Source organism: Bradysia coprophila (genome assembly GCF_014529535.1).
Source record: "Bradysia coprophila strain Holo2 chromosome X unlocalized genomic scaffold, BU_Bcop_v1 contig_173, whole genome shotgun sequence".
NCBI classification, from domain to species: domain Eukaryota; kingdom Metazoa; phylum Arthropoda; class Insecta; order Diptera; family Sciaridae; genus Bradysia; species Bradysia coprophila.
In genome coordinates this window covers 663,608-691,057 of record NW_023503302.1, presented here as the reverse complement: position 1 = coordinate 691,057, position 27,450 = coordinate 663,608, and the positions used below count along the sequence as shown (strand labels likewise).

Genomic DNA, 27,450 nt, shown 5'->3' with positions numbered 1-27,450 from the left:
AGGTTGTAAAAAAGTTGAATTGGAAGCTAAATGCCCGTAGTAATAAGTTTATTTCACTGAACATTGTTTCCGAGTATAAATTTGAAAATTTTGTACGATGTGTGTGACGGTACGACCAAACGAATGAATGAATGAAAGAATGAAATGTGTGGATGAATGAGTTTATTGTCAATGAATTTACAATATCAAATTTTAGTAACACTAAAATGAGTTTTCTTTAAGGTTTCGCAAAGTTTTTTTTTAAATTTAATTTATTTCGACTAAATAAAAAAAGAGCATAAAACAGAAACAGCCCAGTCGGATGTTTGTTCCGCGGGAAAGTAACATTAAATTGTGTGCAGCAACAAATTAGTTGGAAAACTCATTTTTATTGAAACTATAATTTCATATTGTGCGATGCGATGCCGTAAATGATTTCTTTCGTTTTTAAACACGATTTGTATTATCTAACCTATATTTGCGGTTGTCTTCGCCAAGGCCGTACAGCCCAGCAACAGCCGCCATTTTCTACTTATTTTATTAATATGCTCACGGTAATGGTATACTATCCATTGAACGTATCACGAATCGGATACTTAATTTAATATTAATATCACAAATGTGCCATTGTGTGGTTTTGTTTACGTATTTATTTACATTTTATTAGTTGATTAGAATGTTCTTTTTCCGTGTATTTGGATAAGGTAATATTGATGTCACCAGTTCAAAATATTTTATTTTATCCTTCATATTTGACTAATTTAATCCTATGACCATATTACCTTTCACTTTCGATTTTCTGCTAAAATTATTACGTGTATTTGAGTTGTGAGTGGTGTTGATTTTACATTTAACTAAAAATTTTAAAATGTCACGTTGCGAAAACATCATTTTATTAAGAGACATTGAAGGATTGAAGTGTGTCTTGCTTATTTAGAAAACATTTTTATTTTGAAATATGACCCTCCTTGAGCCCGCTGCATTTCTTAAAGTTTGATTCATCAGGTTAATATATTAGTTGTTGTTCAGATCAGGTTGTTGAGGGGTCTCTCGATCAAATAAAAATTTTACGATGACATTTTCAAAAAATTTCCCAACTGAAATATCTAGCAAATGTTGCTTCTTGTTCGTGGTACGAAATGAAATAATCACAGGCTTTCGCTTCAGAGATCGTCCAATCGACCGTCAGGTAACCAGTACGGCCCTGAGTATATTTTTGTTGGAAACGCGCTTGCGATTTGGTACGAAATGTTGAGTTAAAGCAATAAGCATGTAAGTCTTGTACTTATTTCTTTAACGTGAAGTGCGACATGTGATTTTAAGATATCTCAGCAGAATATATACCACCTACTTCGGTGGTGTAGAAGTTATAGATTTGGCTACAGGTCTTATTGAGAAAAAAAAAACGGAAAGAGCAGGAAGTGCTACTTCCTACATGAACGTCCCAGAAATAGACTGAAAATTAACGGATTGCAATCGCAAATCCACCAGAACTGTCATCAACAATTAACCCTTGCTCATATGAATTCCAATTCGATTACAAAAAACTACAGCAGAATGCTGCCAAAAACCCTATTAGTCGAATCACGGCACAGTAAAAGTAACCCAGGTAGGAGCGCTTGTTTGACTAGAGACCTGAATTATCTAGTAGCCTTATTTGTTTTGCGAATTAAATTTTTCAACTTATGTCAGTGTTCATTTGAGTTCATTTTCATACAGTGTATGAGGTTCCTCATTTAATGTTTCAATAATGAACCGCTGTTACCAGGTTTAATTTTACTCTGCCGTGGGAGAATCATTAATTAAAATGTGGCTTGTCACTCCTTTTTTAAAGATTAAAGTTGAACTAAAAAAAATGAGTAAACACATTTTGTGGTCGCAGAAAACGTTGTATACTCCAAGGTTCTGAAAGAACAGGTTAAGACACTTTCCAACTAGGTTAGGAAAATTTTATATGAAGATTTCAACTTAAGAAAAAAAAATTGTTTTCAAGTTGACTTTTTAAACAATATACATGTCTTTTCAGCTTAGAAATACTAGAATCGACTTGGATTTGAAATAAAAATTTTGAAGTGCACGGGTGAGACACGAACTCGCAACCTTCAACTTGCCGGGCTGATGCTCTAACCAAAGAAAAAATATACATGTCCGAATTTTCAAGATTTGTGCACCCGCCTTCGTAAGTGTCTTAGCCTGTTCTTTCAGAACCTTGGTATACACCAAGTTGCGAACTGAAGTTCTTTTTTTATTGTTTAACAACATCACATCTAGTGACAAAAACAGTTTCATTTCACAACTTGTTGCATAAATAACTATTGATATATTGCAGACACATTCCGTTTTACAGCAATAATGTATTGCAGTAACAAAAAATAAATTGATTTTTTTTTAACTGACATCATTATCATAAAAGGTTAGTGATACGTATATACGACAGTATAATATTTTACGTCCAAACGTAAGCTTTCCCTATTGTGATGGTTACTGATATACATGGTTCTTTTTTCAATTATTTACGTTTTTTTTATTTATATTTTGTAGCTTTAAGGTATATCAGCTTTAACGGTATAACTTATGGATCGATTTTGTTATTATCATGGGCAGTCATTGTTCGGTGTTGTTGACTCAGGGATTTTGGCAGAATAGTTGTCTTTTGTGCGCTTATACTGTTTCAATAATATAATCTAAATAAAATGATAGCCGAAGTAAACATTAATTAAAAGACAATTTATGGGACCAGGGCAGTGACTATTTTAATAAAGCAATATCCGGAAAATTTCTAAAAATTCAACTATCAATTCTAAGGATAATCAAAAAACTTTTCTCAAAAAAGGACCCTGGTTACTTGGACCTAATCGTGGAACATCGATTTACCAAATTTACTAAAAAAGTACGAAGAAAATAAAACTTGCAACCAAGCCTATGCCAAATTTGTGTAATGTTTAATAAATGGAAAAATGAAGGACTAAGTCAGTAAATAGTTCCTATCGTTAAAAAAGCTCACAAAATCCCTGTATTTATTGAATTCTTTCCATGTTCACACATCGTTCCTGCCGTCCTGATGTGTTATTCAAATATATGCATAGTCTAAATCAGATTAATTTAATCAAATCCTCAAACCGCCGTTGACAGTCAATATTTGCTTGTGCAACGAATACTCTTTTAGCATTGCCAGAGATGGTTATTATATCTATCATCAATATTAGTGACGATTTTTCACTCAACTAACCACTTTCCATTGCTGCTATAAGTGGATAACTTTGTAAGTATACTTAAGCTATGTGTTGTTCGTTTTTGTATTCAATACAAGTTGTCGCTACATACAGTGCATAAATCTTCGATAGTGGAATAAGTGTCATACATCGCTTGCTTGACGATAGCACTTGATTGGATGTTATTATATGTGAAGGGTCCTGTAAGGATTGCTTTATGTTTTCACCATTTTCGGTGGATGAATAAATTATAACTTTAGTGTCACCTGCACAGCAGAAAATACGCCACCCGAAAATTTGATAATTTACTCCGGCAACCTTTTCGTGTAATATTAAACGACTATTAAGGAAAAACTTATGAATATAATTAAAATAAAATTAAATTTTGCAAAACTTTAACAAAATATCAGAAAATGTCAGAATGTGTTTAGACCTATAAGCATACAAGTTTGACAAACTATACCAAACCATTGTTATTATACGTACATCGAAGGAAATTCGAGCGACAGGAACAGTGTTTATGGTAATTTTAATATCAGGGCTTTTACGGAATATTATTATTTACGACCCTTCAATTCTAAACTATCAACTGAAGGTGGAAACGGGGACGACAAAGGTGTACGTAAATGGTATATTTCTGCAATTTTGTGTAATTGACAACTGTTTTATCTAGCATTTTGAAATCTAAGTACGAATTTCGGGCATTCGATCATATTTTTATTAATAGAAAATCAATCAATTGAAACCGCATGCAAAGATAGGAAATGAATAAATTTGCTAAAATTTCAATTTCAATTCCGGTCGCGCTCTGTTCTCCGCGAATACGATGCACCACTCTTGAGAATATAGCGTTAACGTTAGTTATCCTGACAACATATCTGTTTGTTTCTAAAGTCACACAGGAACAATGGATGAGTTCACAGGAAATTTGATTCTAAAGTGAATTCTAGCATATCGGGACGCATAATTTGACGGAGGATATGAAATTAAATTGAAATTTTGATTTGCGCTTAAAAATATGTAAACCCCGTTCGAACCCGATACGTATGCTTGGTGACAAATGTATACGTTAAATGCACATCATAGCGCAATTACGAATGTCCTCACTAGGTAAACAATTGGTTTTGCCCATCGTTGAACGTCAACACACAATTTTAAGTAACGAAAGTAAACTTTTTCAAAATCAGCTAGGTTTTATAGAAGTTGTGTGTCGGAATTGTTCATAAAGTATATTACGCGTGCGAAATATGGTTGAGAATGTGACATACTTGATGAAAAATCCAAAGTATCATACGTTCGAAATACGATGTCTTTTGAGACCTTGACACTACATACTTCAAGTTGTCGAAACTTCAATTTTAAGCCGGGATATTATATCGTCGGTATCACGAGAAACAGCCACATCCGATAAAAACACAATGGAATTTCATTGTTTTGAAGTTGACCCCTGTTTGTCGTGAGACCGACGATATGAATGATTCCATTGGTAAGGGCTTAACCATTACTTCACACTACGAATTGCAAGTGAACATTAAACGTTATATCCGCAGTGACTCGTCCTTCGTACGGGTCCAATCGATTGAAAAAAAAAACGGGGGGATATCGAAACCATAAACAGTTGATGAGAGTCTATGCCAGTCTGGAATAAATTATTTTGGAAAATGCAACAACGAAACACTGAAGCTCTGGAAATAATTTGGCCGAAAATAATGCAGAAATGAAGTCACGGAATAATTATTTATAAAACCATTCGAAAATAGCAAACTTATCATTTCCCCTTTTTACTTCCGGTCATTTTTCCAGTTGTGATTTTTTAATTTCCTATTTTTAATTTTGCTTTTGAAACCAATTCGACTAAACTTTTATGAGAATGGTAAATTATTTTGTTCTTTTTCGCTTATCCACGTATGTGAATGAAATTTAGCAAATGTCGATTCAATCCAAGGACGAAATATCTGATAATGTTGGACCACTTTTTATTTATAACTTTGCAATTACAGAAACACCGTTAGCAATGAGATTTACTAATTTAATGTACCATATTCTGAAATCTGCATTCCTTGCGAAGCGAAATGGTATTTGGATTTTCATAAAGAAAATTTCCTATGGGTTGAACCAAATTTCGATCTGGCGGTTTGTTATTAAACGTGTAACGCATTTAGGGAAAAGAGAGCTCTAGTTTTTTTTTAAGAAGAAGAAAATGAGAGTAGAAATAAAGTCCAAGTCCACTGATAATTTTTACTTCTTTTCTGCATTCCGATACAACTTTATTTTTTAGAAAGGTTTATCTGGTCTTACGGGTTTGATATTTCATACAATTGTGGTTGAAATAACCAAATAAAATTTTAAGATTTATTATGAAGATTGACTTTTAATTAAAAATTTGGTAATTTTAAATTGAGCTTTTGCATTTAAATTCAATGCTTTCAATAAATGAAGAGGTACGTTGAGTTGTTGAATGTGTTGAACCAATAGTTGACGGTGTTAGAAGCATTATAACGCAAATCGCGATTATCAAATATCAAAATTTTTGGATTTTTTACATAAGCAGACCATTGCCAGTTTTGCGAAAATCATTGTCCCAGTAGGTGATGGGTTATTAAGAATTTTTTTTGGAGAAATTGGAAAAGTTTGTGAGAATTTCAAATTTATAACTAAGGAATCAGACAATACTTCGAGCAGATTTTGGTAATTGTGATAGAGAACTAAAGGCAAATCAAATTAAAATGATCGATTCTAAGGATTTTCAGTGTTTCGTGATTCGAAAACAAATATAGCGAACTATTATTATTACATTCACAATGATAAGGCATTCCGACCACTGTTTCGATTAATATGAAGTTCAAAGATACCATTTCTCATCAGGCCATGGCGACAGTATGTTACTAGATACAGTGCATTATCGAAAACTATACCGATTTGGTCACTAATGTTTAATCAGTGTTTATACCGTTTAGCCATTGAGAATCGATAATTTTAATTTGATTTACCTTTACTGAGTAAATTGGACAGTCTTTGTAAATTTCGTAAAAATTTGCTTTCTCGACTTTATCGCTCATTTACGACACAGAATAATTAGTTTCTAGCCCATGCTAAGAGGTTTTTTTAGCGAATTCAATTTTAGAAGTAGCCTTCTTTTTGACCCGGCAACCTCACATTCCTAAAAAAGCCTCTTAGCATGCGTTAGGAAAATAACCATTCCTCAAAAGTCTGTTGAGAAAATTATATTTTTTGCCAATGTGTCTGATTTTCTCATATTCCCTATACAGAAATGATAACCGTTCTACCATTTAGCGTAGAATGACCCTGTGCTCACAAAATACTCAATGCAAAGGCAAAATTAATTACATTCAACATTGTGTCCGGAATACAAATTTTAAACTGCAATCATTATGGGGTACGGCAAACTTTGATTAGTTAAACTTCATAACCATGAATTATAGATATTTTTTCTTGAATTTGAGAATCAATTTAGCCACACATATAAGGTAGGTACCTTATTCGCTCCAGATATGTTCATGGTACTACGAAAACGTATTAAAAATTATGCAAATAAAGCTTTTCTAATTGCAACATCCTCGTTGTCAGAAATTTTAGTCGAATAAATTTATTTCGTACATTTTGCAGAATTAATGCAATTGATCTAAAATTGTTTGCGCAGTTTAAAAATTTGATTACATACAAATTCGTTTTACGGAAAATGTTCGAAACAAAGAACAAAATCCAACAAAATTCATGCAAATATAGGTTAAGCAAACATTTTTGTTAAGAAACATTTAAAAGAAAAATATTTTTGTTAAAAAAACGGACACTGATATCTAGGCAAAAAAAAAGTTCATTTAATGAAATTTAATAAAATTTGACGGAAAAAAAAATAAACGAAAAAAAAAAATCATGGAAAATTTGCATTGTTAATGTTGTTGGACTGTTGACGCAAACTTATGTTATTCGACAAGTTTAAATGCTATATTTAGAATTGATTACAATTTATAAAATGCAGTTTCATTTAAATTTTAAACTTATAATTATTATGAAGAAATCGTTTTATATAGTTGGGAAAAACATCCTACCACACACTAACAGAAAGGCAATCAAAACTAATGGATAGGGCTGTTATACTTTCTTCATTTTAAACACCATCAAAGTGTTTTTTTTTTCTCTGCATTCATATTTCAAGCTATGACTTGAAACTACTTATTATAGCAAGAACGATCGATAAACATTTCATGTATTTAAACAAAAAAAAATCGATGGAACGCATTCTCTTATTTTAAATTACATGGCTTGGAATAAATATCGTTTCTCATTCAAACGAAAAAGTTTGTGACTTTGTATGTTTTATTTGTGGCACACCATGTAAGATCAAAATAGCAAAAGTGGGTACTTTGCGTCAGAGAGCTAATGTGACAACTAAAAACATTTTTGTCGACGAATCAAGATTACAAGAAACAAGTGGTTAAGATGCCACTAAAAAAATATACATTTTATCGATAAGCTAGCATAGTCTCGACATTATATGAATCAAAGAAAATGTCACAACCACATTCCTGCTTTTTAATAACAAAAGAAAAAAAGTTTTTGTCCATGATGTCAGTCAAAAATCGATATAAGTTTGATTGTTTGAATTAACTGTATAAGTATATGTACAAAAATAATATGTGGACATGATGTTTACAAAGATTTTCCTCACTATAAAGCGTGATATAGGTTGTGTAAAACGGAATAGAATACATAATAAATTGCCACCGTCGACCTACCAACTAGTTCATGGGGGAGTGAGCCTAGGGACACATTATTTTGTTCTATTATTGACAGTATTTTATCGCACTTTTCGAATCGATTCGAAGAAACAATTGATTCGACCTGTTCATATATATATATATATGACAGTATATATGTATGTAGGCAATAAGGCATCGTCCCAAAAACCGAGTTATTAATTTTGTCATAAAATGACTTTATCACATTGTTGTGACATTTATTATGAGAATAAATTTTTGGGACACATCGTCATTCGAAATTGTTTTAACTACAACATTTATCGAGATCATAAATCAACACCATTCACCAAACAAATTTTTTCTAAACTTCGAATCAACTGAAAAATTCCAATATATTATCGGGCGATCAGGTCACATCAAACACATCAAGCTAATTAATAAAAGAAGGCAAGTCTCCATTACTTTGAATCAGCTTTCCACTATACATATTATTATTTTTTAGATCATTTCACTGTTTTCAACATTAAATTATTATAACGAAAAGCATAGTAACGAAATAACATATAAATTACAACACGCCGGACTTCCTTTTTATATGCACTACGATATACAATAACAGACTAAAATAGGCTGTTAAATTCCGTATGTGTAGCCCAAAGCACATTATTATTGTTCCGCTTTACGCACACTTATACATATACACTTATAAACCACAACGGATTTTCCGTTCAATTTTTCCATTTCATTTTCGGTGTATTTTTAAATTATTAAAGTTTTCTATTCACACAAATGTTGCATTGCAGATAATCTTCACAAATATTCGTTTTGTTGTACATAGCATGTACGATGGTATATATGTGTTGAAAACCCATCAATACACAGAAAGAAAGAAAAAAAAAGAATTGATAAAACAGGACCGTATACAAAATAACTTGTGAATTTATCTGTGTGGTGTGTATATTGGCCACAGAACAAAAACAGAAATAATTAAATTAAACAAAAATAAAACGGAAAAATTATTTTATTTTTATTATTTGCAATTCGGAAATATAAAAAATAAAAACTCAGATATAATCACAATTTATGACACGCGGTCTATCAATTTCCAATCATCCTTTTAGTATACGAATTATACTGCACCGGAACGACTGACAACAATTTTATTATTGAGAACGTACAATACCAAAAATCGTTCCCGATTGAAGTAAAAATATATTCGAAATGGGGAAAAGAAGAAACTATATATAAATGAAAGTATATCGATACTTATAAAAGGATATTCACGTTTAGCGCACTGCGAAATAAGTGCTAAAGGAAAACTAACAAAAAATTTTCTCCCGAATATACCGAAAACGAAGTTTCTTTTTAAAACGTAGGAATTTATGTTTATGAACGATCTGTCGATGTACGACGACTATAACGAGCAATGGTTCGACTGAAACAAAATTGTATATTTCATACAACAAAACTGAAATGGGGTATCCTAAAACGGTGGTTTGGATGTGTGTAGTGTTTGGTATGTATATGTATATACATATAGTTTTTGCGTGTATATGTAGAATGACGAAGGGGTTGAAAAACGGGTGGATTAACTTGAATTCAGAAAAAGGAAATGCTTAGTACGGTGCCACCAGTCGATGTGCGGCAGTTACGCTAACCGTATAATGGGGTTACAGGAATGTTGCAAAGTAATGAAACACACGCGTCGAATTTTACCGAACAAATGACGAATTTTCCGGTAAAATATGTGTTTGCATTATAAACGAACATCTGCATATGAAGGAGTAAATTCAGAGAGTGCGGCAGAGAGAGAATAAAGTGGAAAATGAGTATGAGCGAAATTTTTAATTTGTATTCTGAAATGAAAACAAGGAAATTTCACCCAATTGATGTTTTTGTTTTTATTTTAGCATTTTGTTGTTTTTGTTTTTTTATTCTTTTGCATACTTTGGTACAATCAAGTGGAGTAAACTCTGTATTATATCGAATGCAAATTTACGTTAATTCAACGAGAACATAAACAAATTTCATAGTCGAAAAATGAAATGAAATTTTAATGGTATGCATTGTATTAGGAGTGAGTGTACTGTTGAAAAATAGTTATCTACTTGGCGTAGCAAATAAATGCTCCCTTTCTGATATTTCTGAAATCTACGTCAAAAGCCGTAGGTAAACATCAATTTATTTCAACAGCAGTTTTATAGTTAAAAATGATTTATTGAAAATTGAATTTTTTTGAATGGCAGCGCAAACTAAATTCGTTTTACGTCACTTGAAACTGTCAGTTTTACTACACTTTCCAAAACCTAAGTGTGTAATCGTAGCGTTGAATTCGGTTGAATCGTTGAATCAGTGCGCATTTTCCCAGAACCGAAAATTGGATTAAAATTCAAATAGAACCTGAATCAGTCGAAATGAAACTTCTTCATACAGACAAATGTTCGCTGAGCACATAAACACACACACACACTCATCACTGTTTAGGCCTTACTGTTGTTTTGTCGTGCAATGACAAAGCAGTTGAAATCAGTAGTACATTTTGATTGATCGCGGCGGTAAGGGGACGATTTTCCTATACCTTTAACATGGCATGTCACATTTTGCCAGACCCCTCGCAATCTGAGTGAACGTCATTTATGAATGGTCCCTAATCTACATTACAAAACATTGGTAAAAAAATATACAATGGATTTTACGTGTTACGGTAATGTAAACGGTGCTTCGCTTACATAAAATATGATTTTGATTCCCTAGGGACGTAAATGGCTTATTGCATTACTAGGGAAAAACCGAGAATTTGGGAAATCACAGCATGTAATAGTAGATCACTGTATAAGTGAAGTAATGAGATATCTCGTATCCAGATTAAGAAACGTATCCGTTTGGAACCAACACGGACGTAATGTACTATTACAGATTCAGTGGATATATAAAAAGTAGCTGGAAAGCTCTGGAAATTTTAGTTACTCAATCGGCCTCTACCTTGAACTGGCATTCTAAAAGATTACCGTGCCAGTTCACATAATATTTCTATGACTTTCTCACTCTGATCATCACCATCCGAGTAGCGAAGTCATAAATATAATTTTTCACAACCGCTAAGAAAGCTTCGAGTCGCATAGAATCAGTAAAAACCTAGCCTGTATACCCCATATAAATGAAAGATTTTGAGTATTCCGTGGGTAGTCGAAACATAATTTTCCCAGAAAGAATATATGGAAGACATGAGACAAATAGTTTCCATAGTGCAATAACATAAAAGATTTGGTAGTAAACAACGATATACAAGAATTTTCAGTTTGCAATAAATATTTAAAGTAATACGAAGAACCGACTGCATTGCTATCACATTCAACAAAAACTATTACCCAAAAATTTACCACACTGTGTCACACTGGCGCCATTGCCATGAGCCAATTTTATTTTCTTCCTTAAATTTTTTTTTAATTTGATTTCTTATGTTCAACAGAGGGTAATGAATTGAATTAAAAACACAAAATTTAGGTCACATTAAATAATTCGTACGTACAAATAAAATGTCACAATATCGACGGTTAATTTTGTAATTTGCAGACAAAACAGGATGTTTTATTTAAAGAAAAATGTCTTAATTAGGTTGGGAATCATTTCACCTTTGATTTTTAATTGATTCTGCAGAAAAGGTGTTCTACCACATTCCACGAAAATGTTGCAAAAGCACACTGTCATAGAAATTTCATAACAAGGTAGAAAAGTCCACTTTTCAATTTTTATCAAGAGTGTTGTAATGGATTTTAACCTGCGTTACAATAGTTCCACTCGTCTACTTTTATTGTGGAACTAGAAAAAGTGAAATTATCTCTACATTGCATATCCAGCGTTGCAATAGTAACACTTTTTCCACTTTTTTACTTCAAGTAAAACTCTCTTTACATGTAAACCTGCATGTAGTTCCAGTTTATCAAAACATATGGATTTGAATTTCCCTTTATCAATTCTAGTAATTCAGAGAAAGGGTTACAGATGGCACAAATCTACGCGTGCCGTGGCGGAAAGAAATTGAACGCGAACGGATCTTTTCACATATGTTGTGGCGACAATTGTTTGTTGTGTGCAAAGAGTGAGCTTACTTATGTCAGATATTGAAGTATTTCATCATAGAAAGTAGTGGAACTAAAAAAGTGGTACTATATTGTAATGGGTCGAATATGGAGCATCAAGACAGTCTCACTTTTTCTAGTTCCACAAAAAGATTGATTGGTTGCATTTGACATTTTAGACCCGTCCAAAATTCATGAAATTCGATGAATAAAAAGAACGATTTTCGACCCGCAAGCATTACAAAACTCAGAATTAAAGTGAAAAGTCACGTTTTGGTGTGTTTATTGACCTCTGCGTTTATTGGCTAGACTTTTCAACTTTTTATCTTTTGTTACGTAAATCGTAAATGACTATTGCATAACTGAGGATAAAAGGTGAAAAGTCTAATTTACGTGCGAATTTTGTTTAAATGTTACTTCTCATTTTATCCCTAGTTATATACAAAACTTTCAACACAAATCAAGAGATCGACTTGTAATAGTACATTAATATACCAGTGAAGTAATTTTATATCTCGTATCCAGATGAGTAAAAGTATAGCGTGTAAAGTATAGCGTTTTACTTTACTAGCGAGGGAAAGGGTCTTCACTAGTGAGGGAAAGGCCACATTACCTCACTAGTAAAGTAAAATATTTTCGCGAGTAAAACATTATACATGCTAGTTACTAATTAGTACTAATATATATATGAAAACCCAGTGCTTTACTGTAGGAGATGTGTAAAAAAATTGTTTTTATAAAATCAAGATACATTTTCAAGGGATGTCCAGTCCATGAACAATTTTCGACTCCGAATGGAATTGTTTATTGGTTCGCTCAAAAGGGACACTAATCTAATTAATGAACAAACAAAACATTATAACATTATTGAAACTTACCCTCCAGCAACCAATATCATTTGCATTATCTAAGACGGCTCCATTTTGCAATGGCCACATAAGTGTCCGTACATTCTGGACATTGCGATTATTATTTTTTATCTTTTTTATTTTACGAATTCAATTCATATTTAAAAAACTGTATTCCGTTTTTAGTTTCTAAAAAATTTCAAATTGTCTCATCTCATCTCCATTTTATGCACAATCCGTATACTCAAGTGTAATTATTTTGGACGTATTATTTATATGTATGCCGTAATAAACTTAAATCATATTTTTTATGTCAACTTAGGTCAAATATTAAATACAAAAGTTACGTTAAAAGTTCCATTTTCTAAATATTTATACTGAAGCAGTCAAGATATTAAAATGCTATGCAACGTCCGCGGGCCACATGCAAAGAAAAATGTCTTTATTTCATATAGAAATTATTTAGTATGCAATGTTACATTTCGTTCTATGCAATTCCGTGACACAATTCCCACTTCTCCACTGAGAGTTTGGCAAACTCAGTGATACAATAATATTATAATAGCAGTAACAGTGTAGCAAGGAATGTAATTTGATTTCAGTCATAAACACTATGTAAATTCTATATCACATCAGAGATTCATACTCTACATCCTGGTGTAGAACTAAAATCGATTACATTTCTGTAGAGAAAAAAATCTTGGACCTACAAATTTCACATGAAGATATGCTTGAACAACCACTATGGGGTATAATGATTTGGTATAGTTTAGGATGAAACCGGATACAAAGGTTCACTTACCCCATGGGATTATCAAATCCGCAAAGAATTTTTTTTAGTCAAATGTCATATTTAGTTCTGCTGGACCTGATGTGAAAAACTTTTTGAATGTTTGTTATATTTAATAAACTCTCATGGCTTCAATACTCCAGATCGAACCAAAAAAAATGAAAACATTCAAAAAGTTCGACTATTAATTTTATAGTGGCTTCAAAGTTCACTGTTGTCAACCTTTTTCAGATGTTTTCGAGCTTAACCGCAAACATTTTTTGGTAGAAATCGATTTTTACATTGCAATAGCTACGAAGGTGGAAAAATTTTATGAAAAATTTCGTTTTTGTTCGAAGAAGTACATGAGGGGTTCATCTTCTATAAAAGTCTAAATTTATTTATTAATTCAAACGAGAAAGCAGCTAAAAGGATGTAATTCAATTTCGCATGAAAAAGTCTTTCAAAGAGATTTACTAGAATTAGTTTTTAAGATTTTATGCAATAGCAAATAGTGCACATAATAAGATTTGTTTCTGCATATTTTAATCGAGTGTTGCAGAAAGCGTTGTTTGCATCTTGGTAAAAATATGTGAATATCTTCTATGTGGTTTCAAAAATTGTCAAGAGATAAATAGAATATGAAACACCGACCCCGAAAACGTGCTGAATGGTAATCTCGCAATCTCGATGCAACATTAAAAATATCTTTTTATATGAATAGAATAAATTTCTATATCCTCCGGAGAAAACTGCATGTCTTGCCAAAAAAAAAGTGATATTTGGTTCCGGAATTGCTTCAAATGTTGAATGCAACAGCAACACGTTTTGATTGATTTTATTTATTCCGTAAGTCCTCTCGGGTAAAAATAAAATACACAAAAGTTGGAAACGACAAAGGATTGGAGACCGTGAGCATACGTTTTTCGAAATTTTGAGACTTTTATTTTCACCATTGCCTCGGAATCGGTCTGTTAATTCAGCATTCAAACGAAGACTCTTCCATAACAACCATCAGTAATTACATTAAAAAAACTGTTAGTCGTTTGCAACACAGAGCTACGAAAGGTATTGAGGCATTATCAAGAAGGCGCATCAATTTGAGTGTAACTTTCATGTACGATGTCCTCACCGAACGAATTGACGCTCCCGAGCTGAAGTCTAAGATAAACATTCGACGACCTGCCCGCGATCTTCGTTCGAATGAATTTCTGCAAATCGACCAACACCGAACCAACTATGGATTATATGAACCAGTCAATTATATGAGCATGATCTTCAATCGATTTGCACATTTGTACGACAGATCAACCTCTAGGATTACGTTCCGTAATCGCATTCGTGCCATGGAGCTACCAGAGCGCTATTCGTTTATCACCTACAGGATGAGCTAAGTGTTTAGCTGCCGTTTCGTTCATTGCAATTTGATTGATTTGATTTACTGATTTGTTTTCCTCTTTTCCTTTTCTTTTTCTTGTTTTTGAATTTTCTTCAGCTTTTTTTTATCTTTTTGACGAATATTTTTTCTTCAATTGTTTGAATATGATTCTTGTTTTCATCTTTAATTTCTATTTTTGTCATAAATATCAGTTGGTTTTATACTGCTGATAAATAAATAAATAAATAAATAAAAAGTTTGGCCGTTACTTAAGCTTTTGGTTAGGCTCGATAGATTATAGGATCATAATGAACTTTTAAATGAGTCGTTGAAGAAAAGTTATTCGAACGTAACCGTTGTAGTTATTTCGAAGTGGACTGAAATTATCTGAGCTAAGTCTGTACTCTAACTTTTAATTCGAATCGACTATAGACTGCCAAACACAAATTTCTAGAAATAGTTTAAGGTTGTAATAAAAGAGACACTGAGCTTTGGTACATTTGATGATATACCAATAAAACGCTTCAAGACAATACCGATTGGAAACCAGTAGAAACATGGTTTTGACGAATGATCAAATTTCCCGAACTAAAGTAAATTGAAAACTTCCACAAGCCAAAAATGTTGTTAAAATACCAAACAAGTTGGGAACGCGACGAGGGCGAGTTTCATAAACACACCATTTGATTATGATGGGGTGAACGAAGGTGTGTCGAGTCGATATTTGTAGTCAGACTGAATTTTTACCTACCCAACAGTGTCATAGTTAGTGTCTTTTTTAAGAAATTCTAATTTTCTATTGTGGAAAAAACGCGCGCAAATATTTTAATGTATGAAAACAGTGTAAACGTGTTACATCACTTATGTTCAATTTGTTGGTTAGAATTTATTTTTCGAAGTATTTCTTTTACTGCATCCGCTATTGACGTACTTCACAAATGGGTTATCACAAGAGCGTAATTGCAAGTGATATACCTTAGGAATATGATTTTTTTTTCATCGATGAAACTTAATGCCGCTTTAAAACACGTTCCAACATTTGTGAAACTCTTTTAACTGAATCTCAATTATGGAAGCTTGAATTTTTTTGGTAATCGGATGTCACGAGCTTTAGTTAACTTTCAAACATTTTACTAATTGATTATAATGTAGTACAATATTGTCCTAGTAGTTCAAATCTACAAACCCTACAGAAGAAACAATCTGAATGAAAATGCCTTCAAGCGGTGAATTTAAAAATCATTCGTCTAGTGTACCAAGAATTCATAGCTTTTTGCAGACAGCTTGCAGACGAAGAAAATCAACCAGCCCAGTAGACACAAGTATAATAAAAGGACTATTTAACAACAACTGAAATATCGGTTGTGAGTACTTTGATCCTTTTGAGCAAAATAAATGTGTTCGTATGAACCGATACCGTAGCGCGGATTTCAAAACTGGACTTGTTTTTCTTTTTGAAAACGGATGTGCTCGTTACAGAACAACACTTGAAGGCTCGTTAGCCAAGCTGTATTGTCAGATCTAATTAGATAATGAAATTATTGCGAATGACATAAATAGTGGTGCAATACTTGTATTCGGACGAATAGCGTCAGACGGATAGGAAAATTGCATGGCAAAACGTGTAGCTATCGCAGCAATGTTTGACATTGTTTGTGTGGCATTTTTATTGTATTTTTAATAAGTAAAACCGAATGAAATTTGTAGTCGAAACGTAATACGGTTCAAAAGAGAGAAAATTTATGGGAATGACGATTTCGTTGTGGGTATATATCTCCCGTGTACAACATAGGGCCACTCTATCAAGCTTATTCATTTATAAAACCAAGCATAACACAAAACGTGACGCCATTAAGTCTCACTTTGAACGAATACCACATATGTGCACCCGAAACCATAAAAGGCTTCTTCATACCTCTAAACTGTAATAAAAACAATAAAAAATTAATGTCAACACGATAACACGTGACGAGATTAAAGGAAATACATCAATGCATAAGGTATGTAGTAATATCCGACATAATAAACATTTCACATCTATCCGCCTTTTAACCGTTGAAAAATGCTCGGGAAAAAATGCAATTTTCTGTAATAAATATTTCTTTTTGTATTTTATATAAGCATGCTTCCTGTTAAAGGGGATATATTCGGAGCGTACGATTTTAAAAACGAAATGTCAAGCGCAAGCGTGAAGTTTGCTAGAATAGATGTTAAATTGAAAAGAGAATATCTTCAGCCGTGAGAATGGTCATGGCTTTTGCGTATGAAATGGTATATTTATTGCATTGTATTGTATATTTACAACAGGCATGACAAAGCACTGTTTTCCAAATCTTTTTTTAAGATGAAAATGCTGATAAAAATCTGTGCCTTTATCACATCAACTCAGTGACGAAAAGTAAGACTATCATTGGATTTTTTCTTAATAAAACGCAATATGCAACTCTGTGATATAGTTAACAAATACCAAGAAAATAACAGATTCCAACAAGAACGGGAAGTAAATACAACATTTTTCATATGTAAGAAGTATGATTAACCGTTTTTCTCCATGAAACAGAAACATCAATTTGTTCCACCATTATTCAAAACAAAAACAAAGACGACAACTCGTTGAAAAAAATGCCAATTTTCACCCCTCTCAAGGCAAGAGGGTAATTGTATTCGAAGTTTTTTTTTTTAATTTTCTTCTGCCTACTTTCTATTTCATCTTTAATCATTTTATTTTATTTCAAAGTTTGAAAAGCTTAAAACTAGCTGACAATTGTCCAAGTTGCAAAAAACTGAGTTTTTATTAAAAGAAGAAGGAAAATAATAACAAAAAGACAAGAGGAGAGAAAGTTAACATTTACTACCCCGAACTGTCTCCAGAATTAAAAAACTAAAAAATTAAAACATTATTCTCTCATGGTCTTTTGTTTGGATATACGGTTCATCACACCTCACATATGAAAAGTGCTTTATTGGCACACGATGTGCCTCGAGTGACAATCTACACATCTCGTGCCTAAATAAGCATTTATCTCTCGGTGGTATAAATAGCTATCATGCGAACTGTATAGAGTTGATTTTTTTAATACTAGTACCGAAGATGCCCACACGTGTGCTACAGATCGCTACTTGTTGCAAGCAAGTACATTCTATCTTTTCTATACAAACGCCGAAATAGTTAAAAAAAATAAAAGTTAGACATACTAGACAATCCAATTCGATACGAGTGCAGAAAAGCGTGGCTCCATTTGGAAACAAGTGCGGAAAAGTATGTCAAATAATTGGTGTTGCTATAGATTTTCTGTCGAAAAACGATGGCGAAGATTAATGACTTTTAAAAAAAGAAATAGATCCAAATTCCTACTAAAAAAAATAAAATTCTAAAAATAAATTCTCCGTTTTATAATCTCTTACAAAGACCATGAGATTTTTAAGACTTTCCATACAAAGATATTCCACACGATGAGATTTTTCATTTCACGAACTCCTCTTCGATTTTTCGGTATGGCCAAAACGTCACATTTTCAATATTTTCTTCCATTGGATTATAGGCATTAAGTAGGTGACACACTGTCACAGGTCAACAGGATTTTTTCAGAAATTGCTAAATAATTGCAATACCAACTGGTAATTTTGAAATACGATTTTAAGCATTCGGTAATCGATTAGCCCTCGCTAATTAACTAATTCGTTTTGGTCGAAACTCGAAACAAAAAGAATAAAAGCCGAATCAAATTAAGCCATTAAATCGATTCTTTATTTAATAAGAATAGTTTTAATATCATTGTACTATGCATACGTAATCAGCTCAGTGGAAATTGGTCATAGATATGAACAATTTGGGGAATATTGGCAATATAAGGTTTTACCAAACAAATTCAATCAATTAACAAAACCGCCTTGCCATCACAAGCACTAGATGCATAGTTAAATAATAATTATTATTTAGATAATGGAGCAACAGCGAATAAGACTCATCCGGCTTTTTAATTAATCGATATATTAAATGAATTATATACTGCGGGTATGCCTTTGCATTACGTAACTCATTTCGGTCATTGTTTGGCTTCAAACCACATTCTGTTTATTTACATTGATAGTTGTGGGTTATCAATATTTAATTGGTTATGGAATTTCGGGAATTTGTTTGTTTAACGAAAAAAAAGAAAAGTTTTTTTTTCGTTTACATTTTTATCTTCGTCGTCTTCAGTATATATTATTTAAAAACAAAATGTGTGTAGGGTGTGACAAACACATTTATATAAATCTCTTCGATTATATTTCGTCGCATGAGTTTAAAAATAAACATGAAACACATAATCTGATTTACCTAATAGTTGCATTATATAATCACATAAATCTTGCTGAATGAATTTGATAATTTTTTTTTGAACATGACTGCAAATACGGTCATATTATGATAAATTCACATTTTAAAAACATTTTTTTTATATATAAATGACGACCGTAATATTAAAAAAAAGGAAACTATGAACCACTCATTAGATAAGCAACAAAACCGATACTCTATCAGTTAACTTTCACATGATATGTTCGTTGAATGACTGCTGTAAGCGGTTTAACTTCGAATTGATGTGGAAAAGTAGCTAATAAAATTCAATATATCAATGAATTTTTCACTTGTAAATTCGGTAAACGTTGTATGTTTGGTGTTCACTCTCTTGTTTCTGTTATCACAATCACGGAAAATCCCCCAAAAAAAATTGTATTCATCAGTGGCCATATTGTTTATGGAATCACATTGCAAAGTCTATAATTGCATGCCGATAAAAAACACTTAACACTTAACTCCACTTAGTCTGTGGAACGGACGAAAATGAATGTTATATAACAGACTCACAAAAAAAAGCTTCCAAAACAGAACTGTACGTCATGTATAGTAAGTTAAATTAAATTTTAAGCACATTACTGATTCTGTTTTCGTTTTAACACTCTTAGAGCATTGTGTTACATCACAAGCTCACATAAAACTTTTTCTTTAAAAAAAAAAAACGCCGATGATCGTGTGCAACATTCACAGATATTCGAAATGATAATATGAACTACTTGACGACCAATGTACCGTCTGAAGAACTTTAATTTATTTATATGAAATAATTTATTTTTATTGAAATGAAAATTGAAAATTTAAGATAAACAATCTAAAGATAATCAAGAGTAGTCACTATCGTAAACACAGCTACATGTATTTCCTAACCAAATTGTTCAAACACCAGCTGGATGAATCGGAATAAGATTTTTTTTTGTAAATGGTGCGCATGATCATTGGAGGCAGTATTTTGTATAGGGATTTTACCTACGTAGTTATTTACTCTCCATAAAAGTGCGGAGCATATAGCATATAAAACGGCAAAAGATAATACTCTGTGGCAGTGAGAAAATATTTATATAATCTTCTAAATTTCAATGTGACCATTCTATACTAAAAATAGGAATATTGAATGTATAGAAGTAGAATGCAACGTGGTTATAGTAAAAATGCCGGTAATGTGTACAGCTATCCGAGAATTGTCTGTAGGGAATATTGTAAATATACAACTCTTCAACACACAATGTTTAATAGTTCAAGTACACAACAAAGTGGGAAAAAAAACTTTGTCTCTTCACCGAACATCTAATTATTTTCGTAAATGAATATTTGGTTAATGCGTAACCGGATATTTCGATTGCTTTTAAACGTCTTTTTACACATTAGTGACGAAAAGTAAATCTTTTCCTACGGTACCTTGTATGCACTCGGCGTTGAATGTTTTCTTTTAGGCACATGATGCTGAAAGCTTTTCTCACTCAGTGCAACAATAGGTGTTGCTCATACAGTGAAGATAAGTAGAGCTTTATGCAACTCGGTGATAAACGGTTCTATGGCAGCAGTGCGTTCAAAGTTAGTGCATGATTGGATTTTCATACAGGTATGCGCTAGTGCGTAAAAGTGAAACTTGTGTCTTAACTGAAAGTTTGAGCAAAATTTCCATTAGGATTTGTCGTAGTTATTAGGAATGAAAATATAGACATGTAAAATTGTCTGACTCAGTCTCCTACCTTCTGTGACAATTAGACATTTAGTGCCTAAAAAAATTATTTACACTCGGTCGCATAAATAGCTATTTTGACGCAACATGATGGACAGGTCTTTTATCAAACTCATATTAAATTCCAATAGCGAAATTATCGACAAATTATATTTTTAAAGTGACCGCATAGCTCTCGTTGTAAATGACGTCAATGGAAAATGTAATTTGAATGTACGCTAGCAATTTCGATGATGCCACTAAACATAATGTCAAACTGTGTGCGTAGCTCACACTTAAATTTAAATTGACTCAAGGTTCGCTTTGCAAACGACCAATATACTTTTAATGTTTCAAACGAGAGAGAAAAAAAACTTTCCAAAATTAGTTCATGAATCAAAATTAAGTTGCACTGCCACAAAATTTAAGCGGATAAAATCGTGTCACAGTTTACTGTTCTATTTGTGAATTCAGGGAATATGGTATCATGAGCGGAACTTATGCTGTACCGAAGCCAAATGCGTTTAATCTTTGACATTGTTACAATTTTGATTCATTACATTTCAAAAAAATATATGCGAGACAGAAGTTCGTTCCAACCATTGACAATTTCAAAGTCGCTATATGATGATGTTACACACGCCATTATAATAAATTTCGTACTTTATGGTAGTACGTTAGTTAGGATTGATCCCTGAATCTATGAAAAAGGTTTTACCGAATAATTGTGTACTGCGTAGACTAGTCACTAGTCACGAGTAAAAACGTGGGAACTGTACTTGTATTTCTAAGAATAAATAGGACACAACTCTATAGGACTGAATGGACTAAATAGAAAGTGCCGCAACCTTCCGTATTTCCTTTAAAAACATCGCAAAATTATTTCTGAGATTGACTACGCTTCAGTCCGATACAGTTGAAAACAAAATTTATGTACTGAAACACCAGAAGTGTTTTGAAATTTTGCATTTACGATAAATATTCCGTACACGAATTTTGTAAATTGCTCCACCTGTTACGTTTTGTTTGTAAATATAAATATTCATGTAAAGTGGCTCAACTCATTCAGCTGATCGGTGTTTATAGAGATGCTGACGTTAATAAACAATTACATGAATACTTACAATGATAAACAATTTTAGTTACGAACGATTTTTCGCAAGGTGCTCTTTTCAAGATGTTAATAGAATTAGAAGGAGAATTTTTTATTTGACACCGAGATCAAAGTAACTAGTCACCGAAGGTAATGCAAAATTCGGTTGATTACGAGACCTTGATTTCAGAGAATTTTAGAGAAGAAGTTGTATTTTCTCCTGTAATACAGGAGCTGTATTGTGCGCACGATGTCAATGATATTTTGGATAATCAGTTTCCTTCAAAAGATTATGTTATTTTTCGATAAATACGTTCATCTAAAAAAAAAACAAAATTTTCGATCAGAGTTTTAAAAGTCATCGATGTTCCCAGTCAATTAAGTGCTTCACAGTCTACGATACTATGACGTGAAATTTGAATTCGCTAAGGGATTTTTGAATTTCGTGCCAAAATATTATAACCTGGAAACACTTTCTTGACTGGGAAAATTTTGGGTCGAAAAAGACTTTCAACAGCCAATGTTTCGCATTTTTTTTTTATAATACAGTTTTATCACCTTAAGAAAACATATTTTACAATTTATTAGAGTTTTAAAAGTCATCGATGTTCTCAGCCAATTATGTGACTCCCAGTCTATGACATTTTGGCGCAAAATTTGAAATAACCTAGTTGTTGTCATTGGTCATACGGTTTTACCAATCACTGTACCAACCCGTGTAATGGCGAACAATCAGTGTGTGAGGGTTATTTGAAAATTTGCTGGCCTCGTAGGGCTTCCAAAGCTTTCTACAACGGGTGTCAGTGAGTTACAGTTTTAAAAAATTTCAGATCCATGTCCATTAAACAATTGACAAAAGTGAAAACAGCAAATTTCTTTTCATTGATTGCTTTAACAAGTTATAACTTTAAAGCTCATTTTCAGAACTTAAGGTAATTAAGGATGATACTTTGTTCCCTCAAAACTTGGACCAGATCGGTACAGCCCTTCGTATGGATACCGGAAACTTTTCAAATAGCCCTCGTATACCGAAACTTGTTTGAAATTAACTGTCTGTCGCCCAAATCAACATAAAAATCTTCTTCAACTATAAACAGTAGTGATATGTATACTTCTGAAATTTTTATAGGTGAAAAGCCACCGATGCTTCGCTAAAATAATAGCCTACATTTGGGCATCTTTTATTGTATTTTAATTGGAATATTTCTGCATCTACATTGTTTGAAAAGTGTAAGTCGACAAATGTGTAGGCTCCTTCTTATATTTATGAATTTAGCTTTCAATAAAAAGTAGATTTGTTTCTGTCAGGTCAACCTGTTCGGAGAAAAGCGAGATGTTTACCTAAATTTACATATTCAAACAAACACATCTGTCTTTTATTGAGAAATAATGTATTTGCGGTCCTTATTGTCTTACAATTTTTAAAGAATAAGATGAAAAACGCACAAATGTTCCGGCTAAGCTTAGATTTTAAAACTTACGAACAAAACGAACCATGATGGTTTTACCCTATTGTGTTATATCCAAGCGTGGAAATTGCAACTGAATTGAAAAGTGGAATCTGGAAATGTGACAACCACACTAATGTAAAAGCTACCGCAAAGTTAACAGATTAGTATTGCTTTACGAACGGCTCATAAGGTCTAATTATCTTACATGTCATAATGTGTACTATAAACACACACTTTATGGCGAACTGTAAATGGATACCTTTATACATATCAGTAAGTGTTTTACGGATGGATAATAAGGTGTTCCATAACAATAGTACGTTACGTCCTTGCTTGTAAGTTTGTTGTTTTCGCAAGTGTGAGCTTTGCAGAACGAGCTGACGGCGAGTGCAGTAAAAACACAAGCCAAAAAATAACGTAAAGTGCACTTTACCGAGCATAAGCGTGTAAAATTAGTTTCAAAACTAATGAATTAGAATATTTTGCATTAAGCGTTAGGAAATGCTGGGATCTAAAGGAATAACAGACTATATTGGTGAAAGTCATGCCGTCTGCGACAGAAAATTCCTTTATTAAAAATCATAATTTGCATTTACATAGAGCAACCACCACTGCATCGTAAACGAATTTACGTAATTTTAATGTTAAAGGGGTTGAATTTTAAATGAATTTATTGAAAATTTCCAAATATTTTAACTTATCACGCTCTCTAAGCCGCAATGTTTTCAAGACCAAACACAATTGAGCTGTTTAGAGCTCATGATAGAAAATAACATTTAATGTTGTCATGAAGTGGAAATGTCCTTTTTGTATGCGAATAGAAATTAACATCAATATTATACGGTAAAATAGGTACAAGGAAAGCAATAAACGCTAACTTTTTCAAGTATATACTACGACGACAAGTATGCACAAACTTATTGGTGATTTAGCGTTATAAAGAAATTAAAATTTTCTGGTAATTTGTTATTCAAATCAGCAAATGGATCAAGGTTAATAAAATGTATATTACATACTACAGCGACAGTATTCTTGCGTAATTATTATTTGAATATTGTGTCGTTATATAACGATTTATTCGATCATTACACAAGCAACCGAAATGAACAGTGTTCACTGAACTTATTTGCATAATACGTTCCGTTTCAGGCACAGGAAATGTTAGAGACAACGGTAGCACCGTGATTTTCTTTGTTGTTGCTGTTGTCATATTCGTGCAAAGCCATTTGATATCCAAAAAGAAATCGCAACAAAATAAAGCGTACAACTTCGCACGACTCATGGATTTTAATTGATTTTTGCTAGTAGGTTTCTGTTACACTTTTATTTTAAATTGTCCCTTTCAACAATATATTATTGACCCAGGCTATAATATTATCATTAAATCTATAAAATCACACACAGCCATTTCATAAGGTCACACCAATTTATATTGTGCTAGATATTTTGGCATGCGTGCTTACAATACCATGTTTTCCTAGTCCATTTCATGTGATAAGGAATGTAAAATTGTCGATTGTATGTACAAGGTAACAGTGGTATGTAAGCCAACTATTCGATACCGCGTAGTCGCGAACGATGCCATATAACAATTTCGAAAGAACGCTATAGTCTTTGTACGTGCAAGTAGTGAAGCGATGTTGTTAATATCCGTTTTGGTTTCAAATAGGCATAAAAATCACGCAAATTATTTCACTGAAATCAATTTTAATTGTCGACATTGTTTTCGTTCAACCATATGAAAAAAAATAGAAAGTTTAATTGACTCTGAATCGGTTAATGGAAAACTGTGTACAGAAATTAAATTTATGCCACAGATAAAGACACCAAATAATAACTAGTTCAAATACCAACGGAATTATTCAACAATGTGGCGATTAGCACCAAAATCAACCCAAATCAAAAACTGTAAGTGAATGTCTTGACTTGTTGAAATATATATAAGATGGGCAATGAGCCATTAAAATTACAGTGTTTGACAACTATTGAGATAGTTCACTGCCAGGTTATCGAAAAATCCTATAACTGTATAATGGAAAGGTGGAATGGTGGTGGTTTCGGTTTAGATATCTTAAGTTTCTTTTGGCACTCACTGCCACCATGTAACATCTCGAGTAAAACGAATTAAGGTGGACTCTGTAAATCATCGTCTTTCAGTTTCTTAAGCAATCGTTCAACCGTGATGTTCGTTCACATATTTGACTGAACTTTTGAACTTTCCGACTCTATTACGTCCTCTTAACATGTTGACGTCCCCAAGGAACGAACTCTTAATTTGTTTGTTCAAACTTAAACTGATAAGAAGCCAACCGAAATGAATCTTAGGTGGCGGCACTAGTCTTCGCTCATGTACCATTAGTCGGACACCTACTGTTTGTTAATTTACAAAACAGTTTATCAATGAAAGAACAATAGGCGTCCGACTACTGATACATGTCAGGAGACTAGTGCGCCCAACCTACAAAACGAAAAGACCAAACTAAAAAATTCTAAAAAAAATTTATCATTCCAAAAGAAGTAGCAAAAATGTATATTTACTTCAGCTCTGGCGGTAGATCTAGTTGCTGACACTTTTTGTCCTTTTTAACATTGGAATTTCTTCTCGGTCGATGCGCCATCAATGGATCTTCGACACCTCCTCGGCCACCGGCACCACCTCCAGCCGCACGCATTCTAGCATTAGCACTAACTGGTTTCGGCTTCTCTTTTTCCTTGTTCGATTTCTTCTTCTCCAATTTTGTCTTATCGATAACACTCTTCCATGGATTCCTAATTTTCCCAATAACTGATTCGGTGGTAGTAAGTGTACCAATTGATATGGTTGGTGTTCCCGGAAATGTATTATTTAAATGCGTTGTTGGTATTGTGGTTTCTGTTGTATCGGTTGTGTCGTCGAACATTTGATACAATAGGTAATGGTAATTTTCGTGTATCGGATTAATGAACAAATGATTGTCGTTCATCGGATAATAGTCGGCAATATTGTTGTTCTGTTGATCGTGGTCGGTGATGTGGTTTGGAATGATATTGTTATTACTATTATTTAATAAATAATCGTCCAGCATGTGTTGTTGATGAGCATCTCCATTCGGCAATCCAGTCTTCGTCGACTCATTATTATCGGTATGTGCTCCCATTTTCGTAGTTGTTGTTTTTTTTTTCTTCTTCGTTTCAATTTCTAACATACACCGACAATCTTATTGAAACCTGTTGTAGGCCACACCGCAAAAATTTTTCTATATATTTTTCAAAAAGCACACAGGTACACAAAAAATAACAATTAAATGGGTCGATTTTATTTTCCGATTTTTCATGGACACGCTTTATATGACGGATTCTCTTGGCTCCAGTCCAATCATAAAAAATATCCTATTATTACACTTGAGCGAAAGTGGAGAATATGTTAAAAGTTCATATTAAATCAAGGACAATAATTTATAGCGCTGTGGAAAAGTCTTATATCAAGCCATGTAGGCGCCACAAAGTCTTTGATACTTTTTCGGCTATACGAGTTATGTATATGATGCGATGTAATTTCGTTCCACCAACGAGAAAACAGTAGCAGACAAAGAGAAATCTTCGCTATCGATGGGATACACACACAAATGTTAATATAAAGTTTTCGGTATTTCCGAAACGAGTTTTGCCAATTTATCGCTAATTTATCACACTATTATTAAATACCAATAGCTTATTAACACTACTTGTATGGCAGCTAGAAAATATATAGATTTGTTATACGAATACACCACTCTGCACTTAATTTATTCCGTTAGGCGGAACGTCCATAAACTTTCAAAAATATTAGAACTACCGAAATGCAACAATTCTTTAGCAAAAACTTCATTTAAAAGCAAGGCATATTATTTTTGTACTTTATTGGATCCCCGGTCTGCATGA

General features: G+C 32.8%; 1 protein-coding gene across 4 annotated transcripts in view; it reads right to left on the bottom strand.

Moving 5' to 3' along the window:
• Positions 1–26,801, bottom strand: part of LOC119068032 (potassium voltage-gated channel protein Shaker) — a 95,165-nt gene extending 68,364 nt beyond the window's left edge. For 2 of the 4 annotated variants that reach the window (XM_037171395.1, XM_037171397.1), the window contains exon 1: positions 26,089–26,801. In XM_037171395.1, coding sequence (XP_037027290.1) covers positions 26,089–26,735 — 647 coding nt within the window. In that variant the 5' untranslated portion in view covers positions 26,736–26,801. The remainder of the gene's footprint in view (positions 1–26,088) is intronic. The other 2 variants (XM_037171394.1, XM_037171396.1) reach the window with 1 other exon arrangement.
• Positions 26,802–27,450: the final 649 nt, after the last annotated feature.